Source organism: Dipodomys ordii, unplaced genomic scaffold (assembly GCF_000151885.1).
Source record: "Dipodomys ordii isolate 6190 unplaced genomic scaffold, Dord_2.0 Scaffold71, whole genome shotgun sequence".
In the NCBI taxonomy this organism is placed as follows: Eukaryota; Metazoa; Chordata; class Mammalia; order Rodentia; family Heteromyidae; genus Dipodomys; species Dipodomys ordii.
In genome coordinates, this window is record NW_012267287.1 from 1451653 (window position 1) to 1474452 (window position 22800).

General features: G+C 59.3%; 1 protein-coding gene across 2 annotated transcripts in view; it reads right to left on the minus strand.

The window, feature by feature from the left end:
- Positions 1 to 19892, minus strand: part of Zfyve28 (zinc finger, FYVE domain containing 28) — a 61187-nt gene extending 41295 nt beyond the window's left edge. Inside the window, exons 1-7 of one of the 2 annotated variants that reach the window (XM_013023911.1) lie at positions 19737 to 19892; positions 14156 to 14293; positions 12462 to 12664; positions 11151 to 11240; positions 10031 to 10120; positions 4710 to 4811; positions 2613 to 3833 (exon numbers count right to left, since the gene is read on the minus strand). In XM_013023911.1, the coding sequence (XP_012879365.1) occupies positions 2613 to 3833; positions 4710 to 4811; positions 10031 to 10120; positions 11151 to 11240; positions 12462 to 12664; positions 14156 to 14263 (1814 nt within the window). In that variant the 5' untranslated portion in view covers positions 14264 to 14293; positions 19737 to 19892. Of the gene's footprint in view, positions 1 to 2612; positions 3834 to 4709; positions 4812 to 10030; positions 10121 to 11150; positions 11241 to 12168; positions 12270 to 12461; positions 12665 to 14155; positions 14294 to 19736 lie in introns of those variants that run through there. The other variant, XM_013023912.1, reaches the window with a different exon arrangement.
- Positions 19893 to 22800: the final 2908 nt, after the last annotated feature.

Sequence of the window (22800 nt, forward strand, 5' to 3'; positions counted from 1 at the left end):
AGGACTGCGATCACAGGACCCTGTACACAGCCCATGACCAGCACAGGACTGCGATCACAGGACCCTGAACACAGCCCATGACCAGCACAGGACTGCGATCACAGGACCCTGAACACAGCCCACAACCAGCACAGGACTGTGATCACAGGACCCTGAACACAGCCCATGACCACCACGGGACTGCGATCACAGGACCCTGTACACAGCCCATGACCAGCACAGGACTGTGATCACAGAACCATGGACATGGCCTCAACCAGCATCAGCTGGCAAGTGTGTGTGGCCCAGCCACACCAGCTCTACCTGGCTGTAACAAAAGCGACAACACCTCCGGAAAGTGCGCTGCCTGCAGAAGCCGGGGCCGGGGTCAGGAAGTGGGGGAGAAGCACCTGGAGCAGCAGTGACTTGCTCATCAGCGGGAGTGTGTGCAGCTGTGTCCATTTCCCTTTGCTTAGACTCCTAAAAATGGAAGAATGGCCAGGCATGGTGATTCATGCCTGTAATTCTACCTACTTCAGGGACTGAGTTCAGGAGGACCAGGGTTTGAGGCTAACCTGGGTAAAAAGTCTGTGAGATCAAAGCTCTACCAATAAAGTCTGGTTGAATGGTTCAGGCCTGTCATCTCAGCTATGACACGACGCACACTCACGTGCATGTACATGCACGCACATGCACACGCGCACACACACATGCACACACGCAGACACACAGGCACACACCCACACCCACGCACGCACACACACACACGCACACACGCACAAGTGGAATTGAATTTCAAATACATGCCTCATGCCTATAATCCTAGCTACTCAGGAGGCTGAGATCTGAGGATCACTGTTCAAAGCCAGCCCAGGCAGGAAAGTCTGTGAGACGCTTATCTCCAATAAACCACTATGGCTCAACTGGTAGAGTGCTTGCCTTGAGCTGACGAGCTGAGGGACAGTGTCCAGGCCCAGAGTTCAAGCCCCATGACTGACATACACAAAAAAATGACAAACAAAAGAGGCCAGTGGCGTGGCTCAAGAGAGACAGAGTACCTACTAAGCAAGTGCAGTAATACCAAAAGTATGGAAAACTGAACAATAAAACCTCTGGACCCTGTTTCCTTTAGCAGCAGGAAGAGAATAAAATCTCCAACAGGCTTCTCTGAGTGTATCTTCTTTTGTAGATTTGGCTGGGAACCATGCAAATATTTTATATAAAGTTACATTAAGTATAAACAGCAGTCTCTATATATCTCATGCAAAGTTAACCTGCTAGGAGTAAAATTGCTGGCAGAACTTCAGAGAGAGGAACAATTTGGAGTCAACAAAGCAACTGGGTGTGTACTCTAGAGATTATGCCCTAAAGACAGAAAAAAAATGTAGACAACCATCCTTGAGTGCACATACAGGGCGGCCGGCTTGGAAAGTGCATTGGCAGCTCCTTAACCGTTTAAACACGATTGAGCCACGTGTCCCCAGAAAACCCCGCACCTAGCCACACAGCGGCACCACGACCGCAGGGCGCACCTCAGCCGGTGCCCAGAGACACAGGGTGCCCGTCTGTACCATGGTGTCACTCAGCCACAGAGTGGAAGCTTCTGAGGTGGACAGCCATGTGGATGACCCTGAACACACTATGCTGGGCAGAAGAAGCTGGATGCAAAGGGCCGTATCTCCTATGGTTCGTTCGCCAAGCCCACGGCGGCAAACCCCCCGAGGTGGAACGCAGCCTAGAGGTCACCAGGGGCTGGGAAGGAGGCCGGGGCCGGGGCTATGCTTTGGGGGCATGTTGCTGCTCAAGTGGCTACAGCTGACCCCAGGCGCCATGGCCCAGCCTGACTGGGCAGCAGAGGCCCGAGAGCCCTGGAGGGCTCCTCCCGCACCCCCGCACGGCCGGAGGACACTGGCGACACACTGCCTGCTGGAGTCCCAGAAGCCCCCTCCCAGCCCGGCTCCAGGCTGAGCCCTCCCAGAAGCCCCCTCCCAGCCCGGCCCCAGGCTGAGCCCTCCCAGAAGCCCCCTCCCAGCCCGGCTCCAGGCTGAGCCCTCCCAGAAGCCCCCTCCCAGCCCGGCTCCAGGCTGAGCCCTTCCTCCGCCTGTCTCAGTGGAGCCTGTGAAGTGAGGGTCCAGGGAAGGGGCCTCTCACCCGGAGGACGCCTTGACCCTGAGTGTGACACTGGCTAGACCCAAGGTTAAAGACAAAACAGGCCATGATGCTGCCACCGGAGCGGCTTGCTGGTCTGCCTTGTGGAGGACAGGCCCAGGCGGGGGGACTGGGGAAGGAGACAGCCTCAGGCATGGGTATGGTCCTGAGGGCCCTTCTCCCTACCCTGCTACCACCCACTGTCCTGTCTCCAGGGAGTGTGCAGGGGCCCTGGTGGGAGGGAGATCTACAGATGCCTTTGGAGAGGTGGTCAGACAAAGCCTGGGCTCCTGGGAACACTCCTGAGAACCTTCTAGAGGGACAGATAGAGTCCCATCATGGCCCCCAGGAACCGCACCCACCACCAGGGGCCTGTGTCCCTCCCTTCAGCACGCAGGTGGCCGGCAAGGGTCAGTGGGCAGCATGCTCCATGGGTCCTGGGTCTAAGGCAGGCCCAGCCACGGGTCTGGGCAGACCATGCTTACCTGCAGCCTGCTGGGTGAGGCGGCCGGGCCTGGGCTGTGTCTCCTCCTCCTGAAGGCCCGGGGCTCCCCTCTGGGGCCTCGGGCCCCTTCAGCTGGCTCGTGGCCAGACCCTCTCCTCTGTGCCCGGGGGCTGCAGCCCCCTGGGGCCCTGAGGCATGTGTGAGGCACTTGGTGGGGGCAGGACCGTCGCATTCCCGCCCGTCAGAGGCATCTTCTGAGGGCCGAGGAGACGTGGGGGCTGGCGGGGTGTCATCCAGTCTCTCGGGACGCTTGTCACCAGCCTTGGCTAAGCCGGTGGAGGGGTGAGGGGCGTCCAGGAGGCCCCGCAGGGGCTCCACCGCGTCCTCCCGGCCACCCGGGCAGCTACGGCAGCACACGCAGGAGTGGAGGAGGCAGCTGGAGGCCGCGTGGCCCCCCTCGGCCTCGGCCCGGGGCTCCGGCGGGGAGGCGGCGTGGCCGGGGACTTCCTGGGGGACCGTGGCGGGGCCCAGCGTAGCGGGAGACTTGGGGTTGAAGATGACGGTGGCGGAGAGCTTCATGCCACCCGTGCGGTGAGCGATCAGCTCGGCTGTCTCGGCGTCCTCGGTGCTGGCCTCCCAGCCGTCCAGGCAGCTGCAGGAGGAGGTACCCGCCAGGCCGGCCGCCCGCTTCTCGCCCTCCTCCTCGTTATTGTTGTTGCTCCAGTCCTCCGTCTTTCCCGCTGTGGGAGTGTTGGCTCCCACCCCGCCTCGGGGCCCGCTATCCTGGGCGCCAGCTGGGGGGCCGTCTGCCCACTCAAATGGGTCACCCGGGGCCTCCGCCACCTCCACATCGTCCATGAAGAACACCCTCTCCTCCTCGAAGCTGCCTGCCTTCAGCGGCGCTCTGCCGGGAGACCCCTCCCCGCGGGGGCTGCCCTCGGCCCCCAGCTTGCGGGCCGGGGACTGGCAGGCACTGGGCGGCGACAGCAGAGAGGACATCTCGTCGCCCGCCCTGTGGACCATCCGGCTGAGCTCCTCCAGCTCCTGGTCGTCGTACTGCATGGAGCAGGCTAGCTCGGCCTCCGGGTCTTTGGCCTTGGCTGAGAGCAGCTCTTCGGGGGGGAGGGGCGTTGGAAAGGTGGGTGCCAGGGCGGTGGGTGGCTGGGCATCCGCCTGCATCGGGAGCTCCGCGTCCTGCGAGACACAGAGGCTCCGCTCCAGCCTGTGCAGCTCCTCTTCCGTCAGCGCCTGGAGTAAATCCCTACAGTCAAGACAGAGACATGGTGAGGGTCCCAAAGACCACGCCGGCCTCCCTGGCCAGGAGTGGACACAGCCCCCCGCTGGCAGCAGTGGCGGCAGCAGGAACGCACCCAGGGCACGGGTGCCCGCACTGCTCAGCACCCAATGTGCGTCCACTACACCAGGGTCTCCGGGGTCCTCCCTGACTCAGGGCCAGATGACAGCCATCTGAAGACCATTTCTCCTTCCTCCTTCCCTCCCTCGTTGCATTGCTCTTGTTTATTCGTGGTTAAGTAGTTAAGTTCAGGGGTCAGGTTACGAGTACAATGTATCTTGTCCAATACCAGCAGTTCCAGCTTTCCCCATCCCATCCCCACCTCAAGTTACACAAATTTTTACATAGTAGACGTTGAATATAATGACATTTGCTCACCCTTCCTCCCTCCTTTCCCATGCCCTCCTTGTTTCCGCTTCCGGGTATTCGCTTAACAAACAGTCCATTATTGTTCAGAGTAGTTCACCGTTGGACCTCCCCTAGTTTGCTTGTGTGTCCGTGCATATCACCTGTATCTGCTATCATGTATGTTTGTATTTTATATGTAACTTCCACATATGAGAGTAAACAGGTCCCCTTAGTCCCTCTAAGCCTGGCTTACCTTACTTAACATGATTTGTTCTAGGTCTCTCCATTTCCCTGCAAATGACATATTATTCTGATAGATGAGGAAAATCCCATGGTGTGTAGATACCACATTTTCTCGGTCCGCTCATCTGCTAGAAGGCATCTGGGCTGTTTTTACAACTTACTGTGAATGGTGGAGGGGGCTGAACGCGAGCGCCGGCACCACCGTCCCAGCACACCCCCCCCCCCACGCCCTCACCACCACTCAGCCCTCACCTTATTTTCCGCAGCAGCGTGTGGAAAGGCCGGAACAGCTCGGACATGTCCTCCACTTTGCGGTCCAGGTTCAGGGGCCCATCTGCATAGACCACGAGGCCGCTGCATTTGAGACATGGGAGCCAGCGTGGTCAGACCCGTGGCCCCTGCGTGAGTCCCAGAACCCCACCTCTAAGTGATACCCACTGGGGTGTGGTGCAGCCTCACCCTTCACCTCTAGGACTTAATCAAATATGTTTACAGAGAAAGCAACTGGAGCCACCACCCAGCCTTGAGCACCTTTTGAAGTGGATTAGGGAGTCATAAGATAGTCCTAAGAATGTAACTGTAGCCAGCACAGGTGGCTCACGCCTGTCAGCCTAGCTACTCAGGAGGCTGAGATCTGAGGATCACGGCTCAAAGCCAGCCGGGGCAGGAAAGTCTGTGAGACTTATCTCCAATAAACCACCAGAAAACCGGAAGTGGCGCTGTAGCTCAAGTGGTAAAGCGCTCGCCTTGAGCTGAAGAGCTGAGAGACAGCGCCCAGGCCCAGAGTTCAAGCCCCACGACCGACAAAAAAAAAAAAGCAAAGAAAAAAGAAAAAAGAGTGTAATTGTACATATCAGTGCTGCAATCAGAAAAATTAGCATGGGGATCTGGTCCTCAGATCTTCCTCACTGACATGAGAATGGAGCTGGGGAGGCCTGAGAGGATTCCAAACCCTGGCCCGGGTCGGAGAACTGGATGAGAGCCGGAGTCTTCCCTCCAGTACCGTCACTGTGCAGTGGGAAAAGCATCACACTGCCCAGACACCCACAAAGCCCCCAGAGCTGTTCCCCGGCAGGGGAGGCTGGCTTTCCCCTCCCCCGCATGCCCTCCGGCTCAGCACCGGCTGACGGCCCTGAGAATCGCTCTGGCCATCACCACAGAGAGGCTGGCCCCAGCCTCCCCACCATGCGCGGCTGCTCTGTGTGTGCCTCCATCAGCCATGGCCCAGCCGGCTCTCCCAGAGCTTCGCCCCGGGACCCTGCCCTAGGTGCTCCCCGCTGGGTCCCTAGGAAGCAGACGGCAGGGTCTCGGTGTGTCTGAGGGGCTCGGGGAAGTCCATCTGTCCCTGGATTCTGTTTTGTTTTGTTTTACTGGAGAACAGTGGAGGACCACATAGCCTCATCCACAAGGATCAAATAAACATAATTTAGGTGACAAATTCGCAAGATAGGGCCTTAACTTTTGACGGTAAACCAGGTGGCCTCAGGACAGTGAAAAGAGGCAGAAAAGGAGCCGAGAATGTGTGGTTGGAGGTGGGGGCTGGGTGTTGAGAGGCCGCCCCGGCCTTCAGCAATCCCTACAGTCCTGTCAGCTGAGGACAGAGCAGTCCCCTCTGAGTGGCTGACCTGAGCATGTGCCCGCCCGCGGTGCCCTTCAGTGGCCAGTGTTCCCACACCTGGCCCGCCAGGGTGAGGTCAGGGCAGAGCCCCACAGCAGCCCAGTTAAGAGCAGTGAGAAGGGGCTGCTGCCCAGGGCCTGGCCGTGCTGGGCTCCTCTGGAATCTCAGGCATCAGCCCTGTGCCCCAGGGCCCTGTGCCCAGCTGTGCTCACACACTGGAGCACTCAAACCACAAGCGCCTGCTCTGCGCCCGTCCTGCCCCCTGCACTGAGGCCCTGGGAGCAGCCCAAACCACTCGAGGGGCAGGCATGGCACAGGGCAGACCGGCTCTCTGTGTCCCTGTGAACAAGGGCAAGGCTGCTGACATTGTGTTCCAGGAGCTCAGCGAACACCTGCAGAGTCCTACTGGCCTGGCCACTGATGCCCATGTGCTCTTGGAGAGCGGGACGGGGGCATGGTCCCGGTGGCATGTATGCCGGGACACAACGCACACGGGAACCCGGCTGGAAGAGGCTGCAAAACCCACCCTTCACCACTTTAAAGCGTGGTGCCGCTGGGTAAATACATAGTATTGTGTAAGCTCCGCCTCTCACCCCCTCCAAGAGTACCTGCAAATAAGTCCTCTCCTCTGCCCCCCATGCCACCTTCTGGCCCCCCACTTCCTGTCTCCAGCCCCCCACTTCCTGTCTCCAGTTCACCCACACAGCACGTCCCATGTAAACTGAATCCTGCAGTGTGTGACCTGCAGCTCTGCTCTCACTCCCCATTGTGTTCACGGTCACGGTCGCTGTGCGGCGTCAGCACTCCGTTCTCATGGAGACATCGCGTCTCACCGTGCACACACACACTGGGTTATCATTTATCCCCAGGTGGCTATTTGGGCTACCTCCTCCCTCAGACCCCCTGAGGCCGGCGATGGACCAGTCCCAGCAACCTGGTCTGCGCTGGTCAGTCGCTGGGTCAAGATTTTAGTTTTATTCTTTTAAAAGAACTATTTGTCTCCCTGCCCCAGCTTTGCCATGGTCAACTTAAAAAGTCCACTGTGGAGAAAAAAAAAAAGAACTATTCAAGTAACATTGACCCCAAAGAAATGTATCCTTTACCTGACCTACGTAACTGTAACCCTTGGTTCTCAACTTTATATAATGACAAAAACAATAATACTAAAAAGAACTGTTCTAAGATAAAGCCTTTAAAACCAGTTTTGGGAAGACTCAGTCTCTCCAACCCCGGTCTCCTCCCTCACAGGCAGCTCAGTCTCTGTGCAACAAGCAGCGTTCAGGTGTACAGTGGTCACTCGTGATGTGTGTAATTACAGGAGGGAGGCCTTGAGCTGAGCGGCTGTAGCCCCTGCATGGACAGCAGTAGCCCCTCCATGGACAGCAGTCGCCCCTCCATGGACAGCAGTAGCCCCTCCATGAGCGGCTGTAGACTCTGTGTGTCTGGTCCAGAATGGCTCTGTAGCCAATGAAGAGGGCGCTAGGCTGCAGTCCTGCGGGAGCCAGTGAAGTCCATCGCAGGGCAGCCTCAGGACTGGCCTGAAACCAGTCGGGGCCTGATTCCTTGGGTACACGGCCTTGCTGTGAGGTAGGAGCCCTGTCAGTGGGCCTTGGTGCATGCTCTGCCTGAGCACACAACCTTCCTCCATCTCCTGGGGACCCCCCCCAGCCACTTTCCAGGCCGTCCCTCCAGCCTGAGCCCAGAGGGGGGGTCCCCCCGGGAAGCCCTCCCACAACCGCCCAGCTCTGCCGTGGGTGGGCGGACCCCTGGGCCAGCAGGGCAGACTCGGGGTGCACAGCATGAAGAAGTGGTCCTGTGCTCAGGCTCCTCGTCTCCTGGGACATGTCTCTCCACACTTCACCCTGACCAACCCAAATTCCAAAATTCAAGTAATTACGGGCTTCACGTGCCATCCCACTGGGGGGGGGGGTGCACACCTGCAATCACACCACTTCGGAGGCTGAGGCAGGAGGATCCTGAGTTCAAGGCCAGCCTGGGATACAAAATTCAGTGTAAAAAATAGTACATAAAGTACTGGCCCTCCGGTGTGAGGCGACCTCTTTGGATTTGCTGACTTGACTGCTGAGACCAAGAGTGGTAAGGGGAAGGGCCAGGGGTCTGGGTCATTGGAGGGTTCTGGAAAAGCCTACAGGGCTGGTCAGTGAGGAGCCTGAGCCTGGCCAGGTAGTGCAGGACTCTGGGGAGGGGGGGTCAGGCCTCGCTGTGGTGAGGGGCATGCCTGTCCTCTGTAGGGAGGGAGGTCAGGGGGGTCAGGCCTCGCTGTGGTGAGGGGGGTCAGGGGGGTCAGGCCTCGCTGTGGTGAGGGGCATGCCTGTCCTCTGTAGGGAGGGAGGTCAGGGGGGTCAGGCCTCGCTGTGGTGAGGGGGGTCAGGGGGGTCAGGCCTCGCTGTGGTGAGGGGGGTCAGGGGTGTCAGGCCTCGCTGTGGTGAGGGGCGTGTCTGTCATCTGCAGGTAGGGGGGTCAGGGGGGGTCAGGCCTCGCTGTGGTGAGGGGCGTGCCTGTCATCTGCAGGGAGGGTGGTCAGGGGGGTCAGGCCTCGCTGTGGTGGCAATTGTGCCTGTCATCTGTAGGGAGGGTGGTCAGGGGGTGTCAGGCCTCGCTGTGGTGGCAATTGTGCCTGTCATCTGTAGGGAGGGTGGTCAGGCCTTGCTGTGGTGAGGGATGTACCTGTCCTCTGCAGGCCCAGGGCGCTGGCCTGTCCCGATGCTTCAGCAGCACCCCATGTTTCCACTGTGCTCATACTTCATTGTGCCCCCACGCTCCACCGTGTGTCTGCTCTGTGTTCTCCAGGCCTCAGTGAGGCGTCTCTGGAGTCAAGGTGTGGTTGAACAACCAAGGACACCCCCAAACACAGGGCTCAGAGTTTGACCCTGAGAAGCTCAGAAATGCTCAGAGACACAAAGAGTTCTACTGCTGTATATGCAGGGCCTGAATTCATTCACGCACGGCCTTAACCCCTTGGAGGCTGAGGCCCTGCGTGCCAGCTCTACCCGCGTCCCCCGAGGGGCAGGGGCTCACCAGGTATCCAGCCTGCCTCCAGGCTGCCATCCACCTGGTCTCCAGCCTAGCAGGTTCTGCTTCCCGGCCTGTCCAGAAATTATGCAGTCAAACCAATCCTGTCCTTTGGCAGAAGCCAGGGGACACCTTGTCCTCGTGTCTCTCTGCTCCCTTGGTCACCTGACAGGTTCTGCGTGGGGTGTAGCTGGCCTCCCCGAGTGAGCCTGTGCCCAGCAGGCTGCCGTCCTGCGTCAGGTGGCAAGGGCTCAGCCACCTCGCACTACTCGGAGTGGGAGCTCCCCTTCACCACTGAGCAAATCAGGGGTGCTCAGGATGTTTGGCTACTCATCTGCCAGGGGAGGCCAGAAGGCCAGCTCAAAGAGCGCACCGGGGCCAGCCCAGAAAGTGCACCAGGGCCAGCCTGGGGAGTGCACCGGGGCCAGCGCTGGGACCGCACTGGGGCCAGCCCAAAGACCGCACCGGGGTCAGCCCGGAAAGCGCACCGGGGCCAGCCCGAAGAGTGCACCAGGGCCAGCGCGAAGACCACACCGGGGTCAGCCCGGAAAGCACACCAGGGCCAGCGCAAAGACTGCACCGGGGCCAGCTCGGAAAGTGCACGGGGGCCAGCCTGAAGAGCGCACCAGGGTCAGCCCGGAAAGTGCACCGGGGCCAGCCTGAAGAGCGCACGGGGCCAGCCCGGAAAGTGCACCGGGGCCAGCCTGAAGAGCGCACGGGGCCAGCCTGAAGAGCGCACCAGGGTCAGCCCGGAAAGTGCACCGGGGCCAGCCTGAAGAGCTCACGTGGCCAGCCTGAAGAGCGCACGGGGCCAGTGGCTGAGCAGCCACTGCTGGGCCGCGGCTAACAGAGGCCCCGGCGGCCTCCGCAGGGATGGGCCACGAGGATTCTGCTCGTGACTGTAGGGGAGGAGGGCACTCACCACACGATGGCCAGCCTGGGGATGGTGAACATGAGAGCCGGCTCGTAGTCATCAATCATGTCCTGGGTCAGGTACCCGAAGTCCAGGGCCCTGGCCGAGGAAGACAGAGCGTGAGCACTCGCCTCCGCCTGCGCCAGGCCCCCAGCACGTCGGGGAGCGCGGCCCACTGCGCCTGCGCCAGGCCCCCAGCACGTCGGGGAGCGCGGCCCACTGCGCCTGCGCCAGGCCCCCAGCACGTCGGGGAGCGCAGTCTGCTCAGGCCGGGCCTCATCACCCCAGAGGACGAGCCTGGAGGGTGACCTGCACCCAGCAGCAGCCCGCGTGCAGCGCAGCGGGCTCCCCGCTGCATGGAGGCCCAGGCTACTTTCCAGCTTTCCTTTGGCCCCACGAAAGGACAGAAAACACAGAGGACCTACTTGTGCCACTGGGCGTCTGTTGTGACACCCAACAGAGCAAAAGAAGAGGCCGTGCAGCCCTTGCTCTGCTGCACCAGGAAACTGACACAACCCTGGTGCCAAGAATAAACATGGGGCAAAGACGATCCCCAAGCAAGGGAGCTTCCCAGCCGCCCTGCCAGCCGGCCGACACCCCTGAGCAGGTGCTGCTGCTGCCAGGTCACCCTGTGTCCTGGCAATCTGAAACATCTCTCAAAAGAACAGACAGCCCCTTTTAAACCTACAAACTACGGTGTGCTTTAGTCAGTTGTAAATCACTTAGTGCCAACAGCACTATACAAATTGGGGCAATACTCCAGGAGAAATCTTGGCCCCAAAATCCAAATGTAAGAATCTGGGCCAGGCCTGAGGGGTACCGAAGGCCCACCCTGCGGTGGTGCTTAGCAGGCCTGGAGCCCACAGGGGCCCCTCCCAGGGGGAGGTGGAGGAGGGAGTCCGAGGTCTGGGCAGAAGCATCAAAGCTGAACGCTCTGTGCTGTGCTCCCCCGCAGGACTCCAGCAGTGCCCTGGCCCTTCAGCCTGAAGCACAGGGGGGCATGGGGCTGGACCAGCAGGAGGCGGGGTGGGGAAGGCAGTGGACCAGGGTTTTCCAAACTCCAGCAGCTTTGACAGGGATGACCGGGCTGCTTGTGGCCTGGGACAGGGCAGGGGAACAGCGCCCTCACCTCTCCACGGTCTCGCAGAACAGCACGATGACCTCCTGCTGCACGTAGTATTCCCTGGGAGACTTCACCGGCACCATGGCCGAGACGTAGCTGCAAACAGCAAGGGCTGTCAGGCCTTCGGCTCTTCCCAGGCCTCCTCGACAAGGTATTACATTAAACCCCTAATTCTCAACAGTGCTGCAGGTCATAACTGCATAAATGTACAACTCCTAGCTTTACTGGTATTTTAAATCAGAGCTCCTGCCAGGGCAGACCTGGAAGGCCCCACAGCCTGCACCGTGTCAGCCCCGACCACCCGAAACCATGGTTGCCTCTCATGACTGTCCCCACCTTTACCCTGGCCAGAACGGGGCAGAGGCGGGGGGCCACGACTGCATGCATGGATACGTGGTAAGCAGCCTGTGCGCCTACTGGGGACAGGCCTGGCCGCATGCCTCTCTGCAGCCTGGGAGTCAGCCCCGGCTGGACAGCCAGCAGGGCGGCTGCCCAGGGGCAGTGCCATCGTGCGAGGTCATTCAACCGTCCCCCGCGAGAACGCTGGCTGTCTTCAGAACCACTGCCTGACCTTTTCTTGCTATGGAAGCTTTGGGAATCCAAGGAGGGAAGGAGTTAAGGCGCAATTGTCTGTGCTCCGGCAAGGGGGGCCTCTCCCTGCGCGGACCCAGCAGAGCTCCACACATCACAGTGCAATCTTCACCACTGTGACTGCTGGCCATGGATTTTGCATCCCACCTCTTCACAGCTGCATGTGGTAGCACAGTGTGCCTGCGTGTCCCCACAAGGTGACGGCCGTGTGTCCCCACAGGTGACAGCTGTGTGTCCCCACAGGTGACGGCCGCGTGTCCCCACAGGTGACAGCTGCGTGTCCCCACAGGTGACGGCCGCGTGTCCCCACAGGTGACAGCTGTGTGTCCCCACAGGTGACGGCCGCGTGTCCCCACAGGTGACGGCTGCGTGTCCCCACAGGTGACAGCCGCGTGTCCCCACAGGTCGCAGTTGTACGTCTACCACAGGGTACCTGCCGTGTCCCCACAGGTCACGTCTGCTCATCTCAGTGTGCCTGCCATGCCTCTTGGTTCCCCAACAAGTCTCCCCCGGAAGCCCATCATAGCCAGGACCCTGCAAGACCCCCAGGTCAGATCCCCGCTCATCCCCACGGTGCCCCCAGGGTTAACCCCACACACAGGTGGCACCATAGACCCCAACTTCTCCATTTTCTAGCGGGAAACTCCAGGATGAGCCCCAAGGAGCTGTCACTCCCTGACCTGGAGGGCAAAGGCGGTGACCCCCACACCTGGGCCCCAGGGTCACCTGAGCTCAAACTCTGCGAAGAGGATGTCGAACTGCCGCAGGGCCTCCCGCATCCTCTCGGTGTAGGTGCTGAGGTCGCGCAGCGCCTGGTCGCGGAGGGCACCCCGCACGTCCTCCAGGCTGCGGGTCAGCGCCTTGGCCAGGGGCCGCATGGCCATGCTCTCCAGCTCTCGGTTCATGATGCTGGAGCCCGCGGCCAGGCACTGTGGGCAGAAGTCGGGGAGAGGCGTGGGAGTAGCCCGGGGCTCCCAGGGGCCACCCTGTCTGTAGGGACTTGACCGCAGGCCCCGGGGCCTGAGCACCCATGTTCTTCTGGGCCAGGACTGGGCACCTGCTCCTGACGGTGCCCCTCCTGAGGCCTCCATCACTTCAGGGCAGCCACAACCACAACAGGTGTCCCCACAGAGATGGGCAGGGCCTCGGCAGGGACCCAGGAGGCAGGCAGGGCACGGGGCTCAGAGAGGGCTTCGCACAGCCCCCCAGTGTGGGGCTCCTGTCCCCTCCAGACCAGCACACAGGATGGCCATGGGCCTGGAGTTCCCAGAAGCCCCGCTCGGGCCTGTGTCCTCAGCACAACACACCAGGGCTGAACCGACCCCACGCACGGTGACCTTCAGGGAGATCACAGACACCTCAAGGCTGGAGAAACCCAACCAGCCTGGAACCCAGACCCACTCCCCTAAGCATGCCAGGCTCTGGGCCGGTGAAGAGCCCCCTGACCACAAAGCCTCCACTTCTGCCAGGCCTCCAGCCTCACTCTGTGTTCTGGGCTTTTACTGACTGCTCTCGGGTCAGGGGTGGGGGTATAGCCAGCCTCTACGGTGGGAGGAGGGTGTCCTCTTGGGGTGGGGGTGCCTTCACACCTGCTCGGCCTTCACCTGTTAGGGCCAAGCCCATCTGCAGTGCCCGCTGAGGGCAGTTGCCTGAGTAGCAGAGCAAGAGGTCCCCGCTTCAGCTTCTGGCCATGCCGAGCGCGGAGCTGGGGGCCCCGGGACCACACCTGAGAGGCCAGCAGCCCGGGGCCCAGGCGCCCAGCAGGCCAGCGGCAGGGCCTGTTCACCGAGGAGCACGCCGAGGTTGGACGTGGGTACAGGGTGCTGGCTCACCACAACCAGCCAGGACTCCGGAGGCTTTCCCAGCCAGTGGTTTAGGGGTGAGGGGTCTGCCGTGTGGGGCACAAGGGCTAAGCGGCTACAGAGACAACGGGACCGCACGGGGTGACAGGCAGCAGGCGGCAGCCCCACCCCTGAACCTCAACATCTGCAGAGCACAGCCAATGCGAGGTGCCTGGGTGACCCCCAGCGGGGCTGCGGGAGGCCGGGGCTGGGGACACTGGTCCTGCGCCTCACAGGGCAGGCCCTTTCCTCTGGATGCCTCAGTGTCCCCAATGGGAAATAAACATAAAGATCTGATGGACTACTATGACATGTGGCAAAAATCAAGGCCCCTTAGTAAGGATAGCCTGACTGATAGCGGTAGTGTTACTACAAGTCCTTTTTTTTGGGGGGGGTGATCCTGGGTGTGTGGAGCCCTGGGAATCTCATTAAAAACCACCTCTGCCACACAGCGTTGCGGCTGTCTCCCTTGGAGCAGACAGCAGGCCCTGGGCCCCGCGGTGCCCAGCGTGCTACGGGCACGGCCTGGACAAGGCCAACCCAACCTAACACCCAGGAACCCAAACAGCCACTTCCTACCTCAGCACCAAACCACAGCTGGCCAGCCAGGTTGTCATGCCGGATCTCCTCGGGGAACTTGACACAGAAATCCCGAGGGGCGCGGTCCTGGGGGATGCACTCATCCATGATCTGGCTGATGATGTTTAACACGTTGTCCTGAAACAGAAAAGGAGCGAGCATGCCAACACCACATCCGGCTTGCCCCTGCCACACATGGCACAGGCGCCACACACATCACTGGTTCTTTTTTTAAATTTTTCGTCAGTCGTGGGGCTTGAACTCTGGGCCTGGGCGCTGTCCCTCAGCTCTTCAGCTCAAGGCAAGTGCTCTACCACTTGAGCCACAGCGCCACTTCTGGTTTTCTGGTGGTTTATTGGAAATAAGAGTCTCACGGACTTTACTACCCAGGCTGGCTTTGAACCACGATCCTCAGATCTCAGCCTCCTGAGTAGCTAGGATAGCAGGCGTGAGCCACCGGCACCTGGCTATCTTGGCTTCTTAAGATACAAAAGTAGTCCAGTAGCATGCCTTTGCTGGCTGTACACTTCCCAGGAATGTCCTCAGAGTGGGCAGGCATGCTGACATTCATCCCTGAGACCCTTCCGCAGGTCAGGCCAGGCCCACGTGGCCTCTAGAGCGGTCCTGGTGAACTGCTTGGAGATGACACTGGGAAACTTCCCGCGGCACCGTGAGGCTTTCCCAGCATGCCTGGCGACAGGAGTGGTGCTTGCCCTTCCCCTGCCTGTTCCCTGCAGTAGCGCTGTTCCATCCTGCGCACCTCTCTGCACACCTGTCCAGTCTTCTGAGGATCCAGCCAGCAAATGGAGCTGCTAGGTCTGCAGGCTCGTGTCTGAGTTTGCTTCTCTCCGCCACATTCCTGTGGCACAGGTCTGGGCCCTGAGAGGTCGCGCACTGCCAGTCAGGAGCACAGCTGAGGGGCCCGTGAGCAGGTCTCCCCTGCCGCACACTGGGGACACCGCTCCCTCTCTACCGCACAGTCAGCACCCTGTGGGAATAAAAGCCCTTTCCCAGCCAGCTACCAAGGGCTCACACCTGTAATCCTAGCTACTCAGGAGGTGGAGAATCATGGTTTGAAGCCAGTCTGGGCAGAAAAGTCCATGAGACTCCATCTCCAATTAAGCAGCAAATGCTGAGCTAGAGACAGGGCTTAGGTGGTAGAGCACCAATCATGAGCTCTCTTGCTCAGGGGCGAGAGCAAGAACTCTGAGTTCAAGCCCTAGGATACACATGCGCGCGCGCGCGCACACACACACACACACACACACACAGTCTTTTGGCTCTCTCCTGGATTACAGCTAACTTTAAGGAACTATGTTTTAAAAACAAAAGTTATTTTACTTCCTCATGCTCAAAACACAAAGTACATGAACTGAATGCATGCCTTGTATCTTCAAGGAAACCAGGCTTATTGTGTCTTGAATTACATCTTGCTCTTCCCTTTAACACCGTCTTGTCTTCAAGCACACAGAACCCTGTCTAAATCTTTCCTTCTTTGCCCACTCCTCACAGGAAGTCCCACGATGGGGAAGCAGAGTGGCGTGGAGGGCTTGTGCAGTGACGTGCTGCAGCTGAGCCGCTTCCTCGGCTCCGTCGGCGCTGCCATCTCCCGGTGTGCTTCGCCTTGCATTCTGCTGCCGTCACCCCTGTGGGGACAGGCCACTGTCCGGCTTTTGATGGATAGCAGTGTAAGTAGCGGTGTGGTCTCGCCCCTTCCTTTCCGGGTCTCCACCACCTTAACTAGTGCGGCAGTCACTGACATTGGTGACTTGCAAATGTGGGGGTAATCACTTTAGCACATGCATCTCTAGATGGAATTCCAAAGTCAAGAGTGTGATGTGCACTGCAGGCTCTGCTTAGACTCTGCCAAGTTGCTTTACAGAAAGCTCAAACTAATTGACTCTCACCCTCTGTAATTTGGGATCTTGGCGTAATTCCCTTCTGCCTTCGGAGGCTTACATTTCAAATATTTTAGGAATCAGATATGGAAAATCACCAGCAGTGGGGACCATGGGGCTGGAGAACCCTCCGCACTGAACTCCGAGGCACAGCTCTCGGGCAGAGTAAGGAAAACACTACGCCTTAGCGATATAAAAGAAAACGGTATCTAGCCAATGATGAAACAGTGATGCTGATCAAGATGCATTGAACTTACAAGCTGGCACATTGAATGATAATCCCTGTTGTACAACTACTTAAAGGAAAAGAGAAAAGAAATAGCCTTTAGTCAACATTGAGTGGAGCTACTGTCATTTCTTCCTAAAAGCCTTTCTGGCTAGGAAGGCCTGGTTCTATGGTCCAATAAAGGATAAAGCAATAAGGTCAACAGTGCCAGGTGTTGCTGTCAGCGTGCCTGCACAAACCCTAGCTGGGATTTCTAATTCTGCCCGAGATGGAGTGACAGGGGCCACCATCACCTCTCCGGAGATGGGCCTCAAGACCCTGGACAGAGGAAAGGAAGTCCGTGGGTCTGAGTCAGGGAAAGCCAGGCAGGTCCTGCCAGGGCCCCACTGGCTTCACGTCAGAGCATGGGGAGAAGGCACGGGGGGAAAGGAGGGCTCAGCCCCCAGGCCGGGGAGCAGGAAGAGGCCTTTGCTGGTGCTGGCTGAGGATGGGAAACCCCTGCTTTGCATCAAGGAAAGGAAAGGGGTCAGAGGTCAGAGAGGTCAGCTCTTGACTGAGCACTGATCTGCCGAAGACCTTACACAACAAGATCCGAGTCGCCAAGGAAAGTGAGGAAACGTGAATTATTTGCTCCAATACACTTTATATCTTTTTTTTTTTCACGACTGGCATTTGAACTCAGCAGGTGCTTCCCTGCTGAGCCAGTCCCCCACCGCTTTTTAGTTCTGAGATGGCTCATGTCCCCGCCCCAGGAGCACACACCGGACATCTGCCTCTTTGCAGCTGGGATGATAGGCGTGTACCACCAGGCACAGCTTCTCCCATGGAGAGGGTCTTGCAGACGTCTCTGCCTGGGACTGGCCTGGAACCACGACCGTCCTGATCTCAGCCTCAAAGTAGCTGGGATTACAGGCATGACTCACAGGTACCCAAGAAAAGATAGGTCTTGATAGTATACTACCAAAATTCTTCCAAAAGAAATAGGATACTGTCTATTCAGTAAACTGAATTTTAGTTAAAAATCTTCTAACCAAGAAAGTTCCAGACAGGGTTCATAGCTGATTCTACCAGATGCAGAAGAAGAAAGAGCACACTGCTATACAAACACACAAGCACAAGCACTAGTGTCTGTGAGGTCTGACCTTATCAGCAAAATGGATGAGGAGCCAGTAACTGCTCATAACAGACACAAACATCTTCAACAAAATTTTAGGGAATGTAACTTGACAATTCATAAGAAGATGTCATGAAAAGTAGAATGGAGCCCAGAAATGCTGGGTCATTTCCTTAATGTCTGAAAATGAACCAATGTGTGCCTCCTGAGGCTCCTTCGGGGCCAAGTGAAGCAGAATCTCCTGGTCTCTTCTCAGTGAGGACTGAGAGCCCGTGACACAGTCTAAATTACACATTTCTTTTTGGGGCTGGAGTTGGAACTCAGGGCCCCACGCTTGCTGGGCAGGGCACTCTTCCATTCGAGCCATGCCTAGATCCTCATGCTTTTTGTTCAGATTGGCTTTGGGCAGTGGTCCTCCCCACCTACAATAATCATAATCAAAAAGTAAGACTTGGAAGTGGCGCTGTGGCTCAAGTGGTAGAGCGCCCGCCTTGAGCCGAAGAGCTCAGGGACAGCACCCAGGCCCAGAGTTCAAGCCCCACGACCGACAAAAAAACACAAACAAAAAAACCCCTAAGACTCATCTTTTGAACCCTAGGGCTGAACATGTGGGTCAGTAGTACAGCACCTCTTCAGAAAGGGCAGGGCCTTCACCAGAAAGGGAAGGAATGCGTCTGTGACGCCAGCCTGGAAAGGGGCCACAGCGCGCGCCAGCCACCTCTCCCTCTCCCTCCCCATGGCCTTCAGACAACATCAGCAGCAGAAGCACCCAGTCCACAGCGAGAGGGGAGGGACAACATTCATGCCTCACAGGGACCAAAATCTTCCCCTCTGTCCCACGTGGGCTGCAGAGGGGGTGGCTCCGGCCTCTCTGAGCATTTCCTCCGTGGAGTGCCTCCGCCAGGCGGCCCCTGGCCCTGGCCAGCATGTTTGTAACGTGAGGCTGGAGGCAGCAGCTCCAAAGGGACAAATGGTTTCATGAGTGGAGGCCGTCACCAAACAACGCAAAGCCACAGATCATGAGGGGGCCCCAAAGGTGTCCTGCTGGGGGGGAGGGCTTGTGGGTCAGGCCTCATGGACAGTCCTGCTGTGGGGGGCCTCGTGGGTCAGGCCTCGTGGACAGTCCTGCTGTGGGGGGCCTCGTGGGTCAGGCCTCGTGGACAGTCCTGCTGTGGGGGGCCTCGTGGGTCAGGCCTCGTGGACAGTCCTGCTGTGGGGGGCCTCGTGGGTCAGGCCTCGTGGACAGTGTCCTGCTGTGGGGGGCCTCGTGGGTCAGGCCTCGTGGACAGTCCTGCTGTGGGGGGCCTCGTGGGTCAGGCCTCGTGGACAGTGTCCTGCTGTGGGGGGGCCTCGTGGGTCAGGCCTCGTGGACAGTGTCCTGCTGTGGGGGGCCTCGTGGGTCAGGCCTCGTGGACAGTCCTGCTGTGGGGGGCCTCGTGGGTCAGGCCACATGGACAGAGTGTCCTGCTGGGGGGGAGGGCTCGTGGGTCAGGCCTCGTGGACAGTGTCCTGCTGTGGGGGGCCTTGTGGGTCAGGCCTCGTGGACAGTCCTGCTGTGGGGGGCCTTGTGGGTCAGGCCTCGTGGACAGTCCTGCTGTGGGGGGCCTCGTGGGTCAGGCCTCGTGGACAGTGTCCTGCTGTGGGGGGCCTCGTGGGTCAGGCCTCGTGGACAGTCCTGCTGTGGGGGGAGGGCTTATGGGTCAGGCTACGTGACAGTGTCCTGCTGTGGGGGGGCCTCGTGGGTCAGGCCACATGGACAGAGTGTCCTGCTGGGGGGGAGGGCTCGTGGGTCAGGCCTCGTGGACAGAGGGCATGTAGGAAGTGGCCCAATGGACTGGCGCAGGTCCACCACAGACCTGAGCCAACCCAGGTGCTACCAGCTGGGCCCCAGGTTGCCCTCCGGCAGGGGCCGCCCATGGCCGCTATGCCAGGGTGCACGTGGTTGCAGTCCTGAGTATTTTTAGTAGCTGCTTCCAGGCTGTCTGTGAATTATGCAGCAGAAGCTGCAGCCTGTGAGTCAGCAGCGGTGCAGGGCCACGCCGCCCACTGCTTCCCGCACCCCTGCAGGGCGCCTGGAGCAGGTGAATCGGTCCCGGGCTCAGGAGCCCAAGGCTCCCAACCCCCTCCCACCAGCTTCTGTTCCACACGGGGATCCCGTGTGCTGACTGCCCTCCACCCCACTGTGCTCTGCCCACGACCTGGGCTGGGCTTCTCCAGCAATCCCGAGGGACCCTGAGGCTGTCCCTATGGAACAGAGGGGGTGACAAAGGCCGTCCTAGGCCTGGACACCACCCAGGCAGGACCAGCCTTTCCTCCAGGGCCACCCCCGGACCCACGGCTCACCTGGCAGGAGCGAAACTGGCTGACGAGCAGAGTGCACCGCTGGGGGTCCTTGCGCCCGTCCAGGCTGTCCAGCTCTGCGGCCACCTGGTTCAGCTCCTCGTCGGCATAGTAGAACTGGGCCAACAGCTGCGGGTCTGACCTCTGCAGGGAGGAAGGTGCCAGGAGTGTAACGTGGGTGCTGACAGCTGGAGGAGACAGAGCTCGTGACCCTCTGCCTGGGCCCAGGCTCAGAGCAGAGCTTCTGCCAGGGCGGTCTGGACCCTTCTATCTGCCCAGGACCAGTTCATCCAGCAGACCCCTCGGGTCAAAGCACTGCACACATAAACTGGCATGTTGAATTGAAACACTTGTGCACAGCTATTTAAAAGTACTTTGTGTAAAGAAGCGTTAGTAAGGTCACCATGGCCTATGGGGCTCTGGCTGGGGCTGCGGGGAAGTGGGCAGGCGGACAGCACAGGGGCGCCCCCCACCACACACGCTCAGCGCCACTGCTCTTTCAGCAAAATCCAGGCTATTTCCCTGCCACCCCTGCGCCTGCCCCCGCGCGCTGGCCGGGTCATACACTTGCGCCTGGGGGGTCCTCTGTCCTGCGCTGTGGGGGCCTGGTCTCCTGGGTCTGAGATTCAAAGATTAGTGCGGAGCTGCAGCCTCCTTACCGGAGCGCCCGCAGCACAGGGCAGCTGCTGACTCACGGAGCTTAGTACCTGGCCGAGTTTGGGGCTGTGTTTCCCTCTCCACTCTCCTCCCAGACAAGCAGGCCCTGCGCTCCGCGCGCTCTGCAGCTCTCCCCTCCACTCCCTTCTTGGGCCTTGTCCCAGAGGTGATGAGGCCGTTGTCATCATCCAGCCCGAACCTCCCGGCCAGCCCAGGATGCCGGGAGAGGAGGGAACCCCAAGGGCGCCTGAGCAGAGCGGCCTGGGGCGAGTCCTGAGGCCAGGTGCTGGGGAGCGTGGAGCTGCCCTCGGGCCGGGGTGGGCGCCACGCCTTCCTAAGCCTTCCCAGGAGCCGAGGGGACGCCCGTCCTCTGCCGCTCGCCCGGCAGAGGCTGCCGCACGGAGTCCTGGTGCAGCCTGCGCTTCGCCTGGTGGCAAGGCCCCAGCACAGCTGCGGACAGAGGTGAAAGGGGGCGCCCTGAGCCCCAGTCACCAGTGGCCACTCTGAGGGTCAACCCTGGACAGAGGTGGAAGAGCCCCGCTCACCACGCGGCCACTCTGAGGGTCAACCCCGGGCAGAGGTGGAAGGCTGCCGGGGGTGCCCTGAGCCCGTCACTACGCAGCCACTCTGAGGGTCAACCCCGGATAGAGGTGGAAGAGCCCCAGTCACCAGCGGCCACTCTGAGGGTCAAGCCCAGACAGAGGTGGAAGAGCCCCGCTCACCACGCAGCCACTCTGAGGGTCAAGCCCGGGGCCGCAGGCAGGTTTCCGCCTCTCCTGTCCAGAGTGAGGCCCAGTCCCTGCCCTCCCTCTCTGAGGCCCAAGGCTGTCGCCTCACTGGTGAACACAGAGCCCAACTCTCTGCTTTCAGACGAAGCCTGCCCTCCCCACGCACACCCTCCTGTGCCCTGGCAGAGGGCAGCCATGGGCAGCACCAGGTTACCAGCTGACAGAGGTGGCACCCCACGCCAGACTCTGGGCCCACGCACCTGACGCCCAAGGTGAGGCCATCACTCAGATCGCCAGAGCCACACCTCCTCTGACTCCAAGCCAACCGGCTCCCCTGTCCGCGTGGGGGTGGGGAGGAGGGGCCAGTGCTGAGAGCCCCGCAGCCCAGCACGGCCCTCAGCGCTGGACTGAAGCTCAGTCTAACGCAGCAGGCAGCACCACCCTCTGCTACACAGCCCAGCTGCGGCTCACCGATGGGCGCCATCTGCCCAGCAACCAGGCCAGGTATTGAATTTGGGGCACTGGAAAAGCAACGATGTCTCCAGAAGACTGAATCTCTGCTTGAGAGCAAAGGCCCGGCAGGGGGGCAGAGGCAAACACTGGTTTTACCTGGCTTTGATTTCAGTAAACTAAAGCCCTTAACACCAGACCTGTAGATATGTGGACTAACGGCAAAGAGCTACAACATCACTGCTCTCCCGTTCTCTCTCCCCCACACCCCACACACAGGATGAGAAGAAGAAACGAAGAGTATTCAGGAAAAAAAGTCATGAGAATACAAAAGGCCCATGCTATTTTAAACTTTCAGTTCTAACCGAGCCAGCTCTCACCCCCGCAGGACTGGCATTTCAGACAGAATTCAAAGTTCCCGTGTGTCTCTTGCAGTGTCCCTGGGTGGGAGCAGCTAGAAGCCAGAACGAGTCTTCTTCCTATGTCAGTCATAACCCCAAGACCTGAGACACCGTGAGAGGAAGCCCCCAAGCAGGGTCCATGGAAATGAACTCATACAACCAACAAGATTCAGTGTGTTCTGATTAACAGCATCCAGAAGAAAAATCTGGGCATTCATCACACAGCGCTACACTGGTGAGGTAACCCCAGCTCACACACATCTTCCCCACAGGACTGTCCCAGTAACCACCAGCTGCAGCCAGAGGGGTTAGGGCTTGAACTCAGGGCCTAGGCACTGTCCCTGGGTGCTTTTGCTCAAGGCTAGTGCTCTACCACTTGAGCCATGGCTCCACTTCCAGCTTTTTGGTGGTTAACTGGAGATAAAGAGTCTTACAGACTTTCCTGTCTGACTGGCTTGGAATCACAATCCTGAGACCTCAACCTCCTGAGTAGCTAGGACTACAGGAGTGAGCTACCAGTGCCTGGCTAAATTAGCACTAGATTTTTAACACTACATTTGATTTCTTTTTAATATTTCTAAGTCCACAACACACAGGAAACAAATGACGTTAAACAGGGATGACCTTGTTAAAATGTGTACAAAACACAGTGTAAAACAAGAAATTAGAAGATGGACTGGGAAGGTGGCTCAGTGGTAGAGCGCTTGCCTTGCATGCCTGAGGCCCTGGGTTCTATTCCTCAGCACCACATAAGCAAAAAGAAAAAAGCTGGAAGTGGCGCTGTGGCTCAAGTGGTAGAGCGCTCGCCCTGAGCTGAAGAGCTGAGGGACA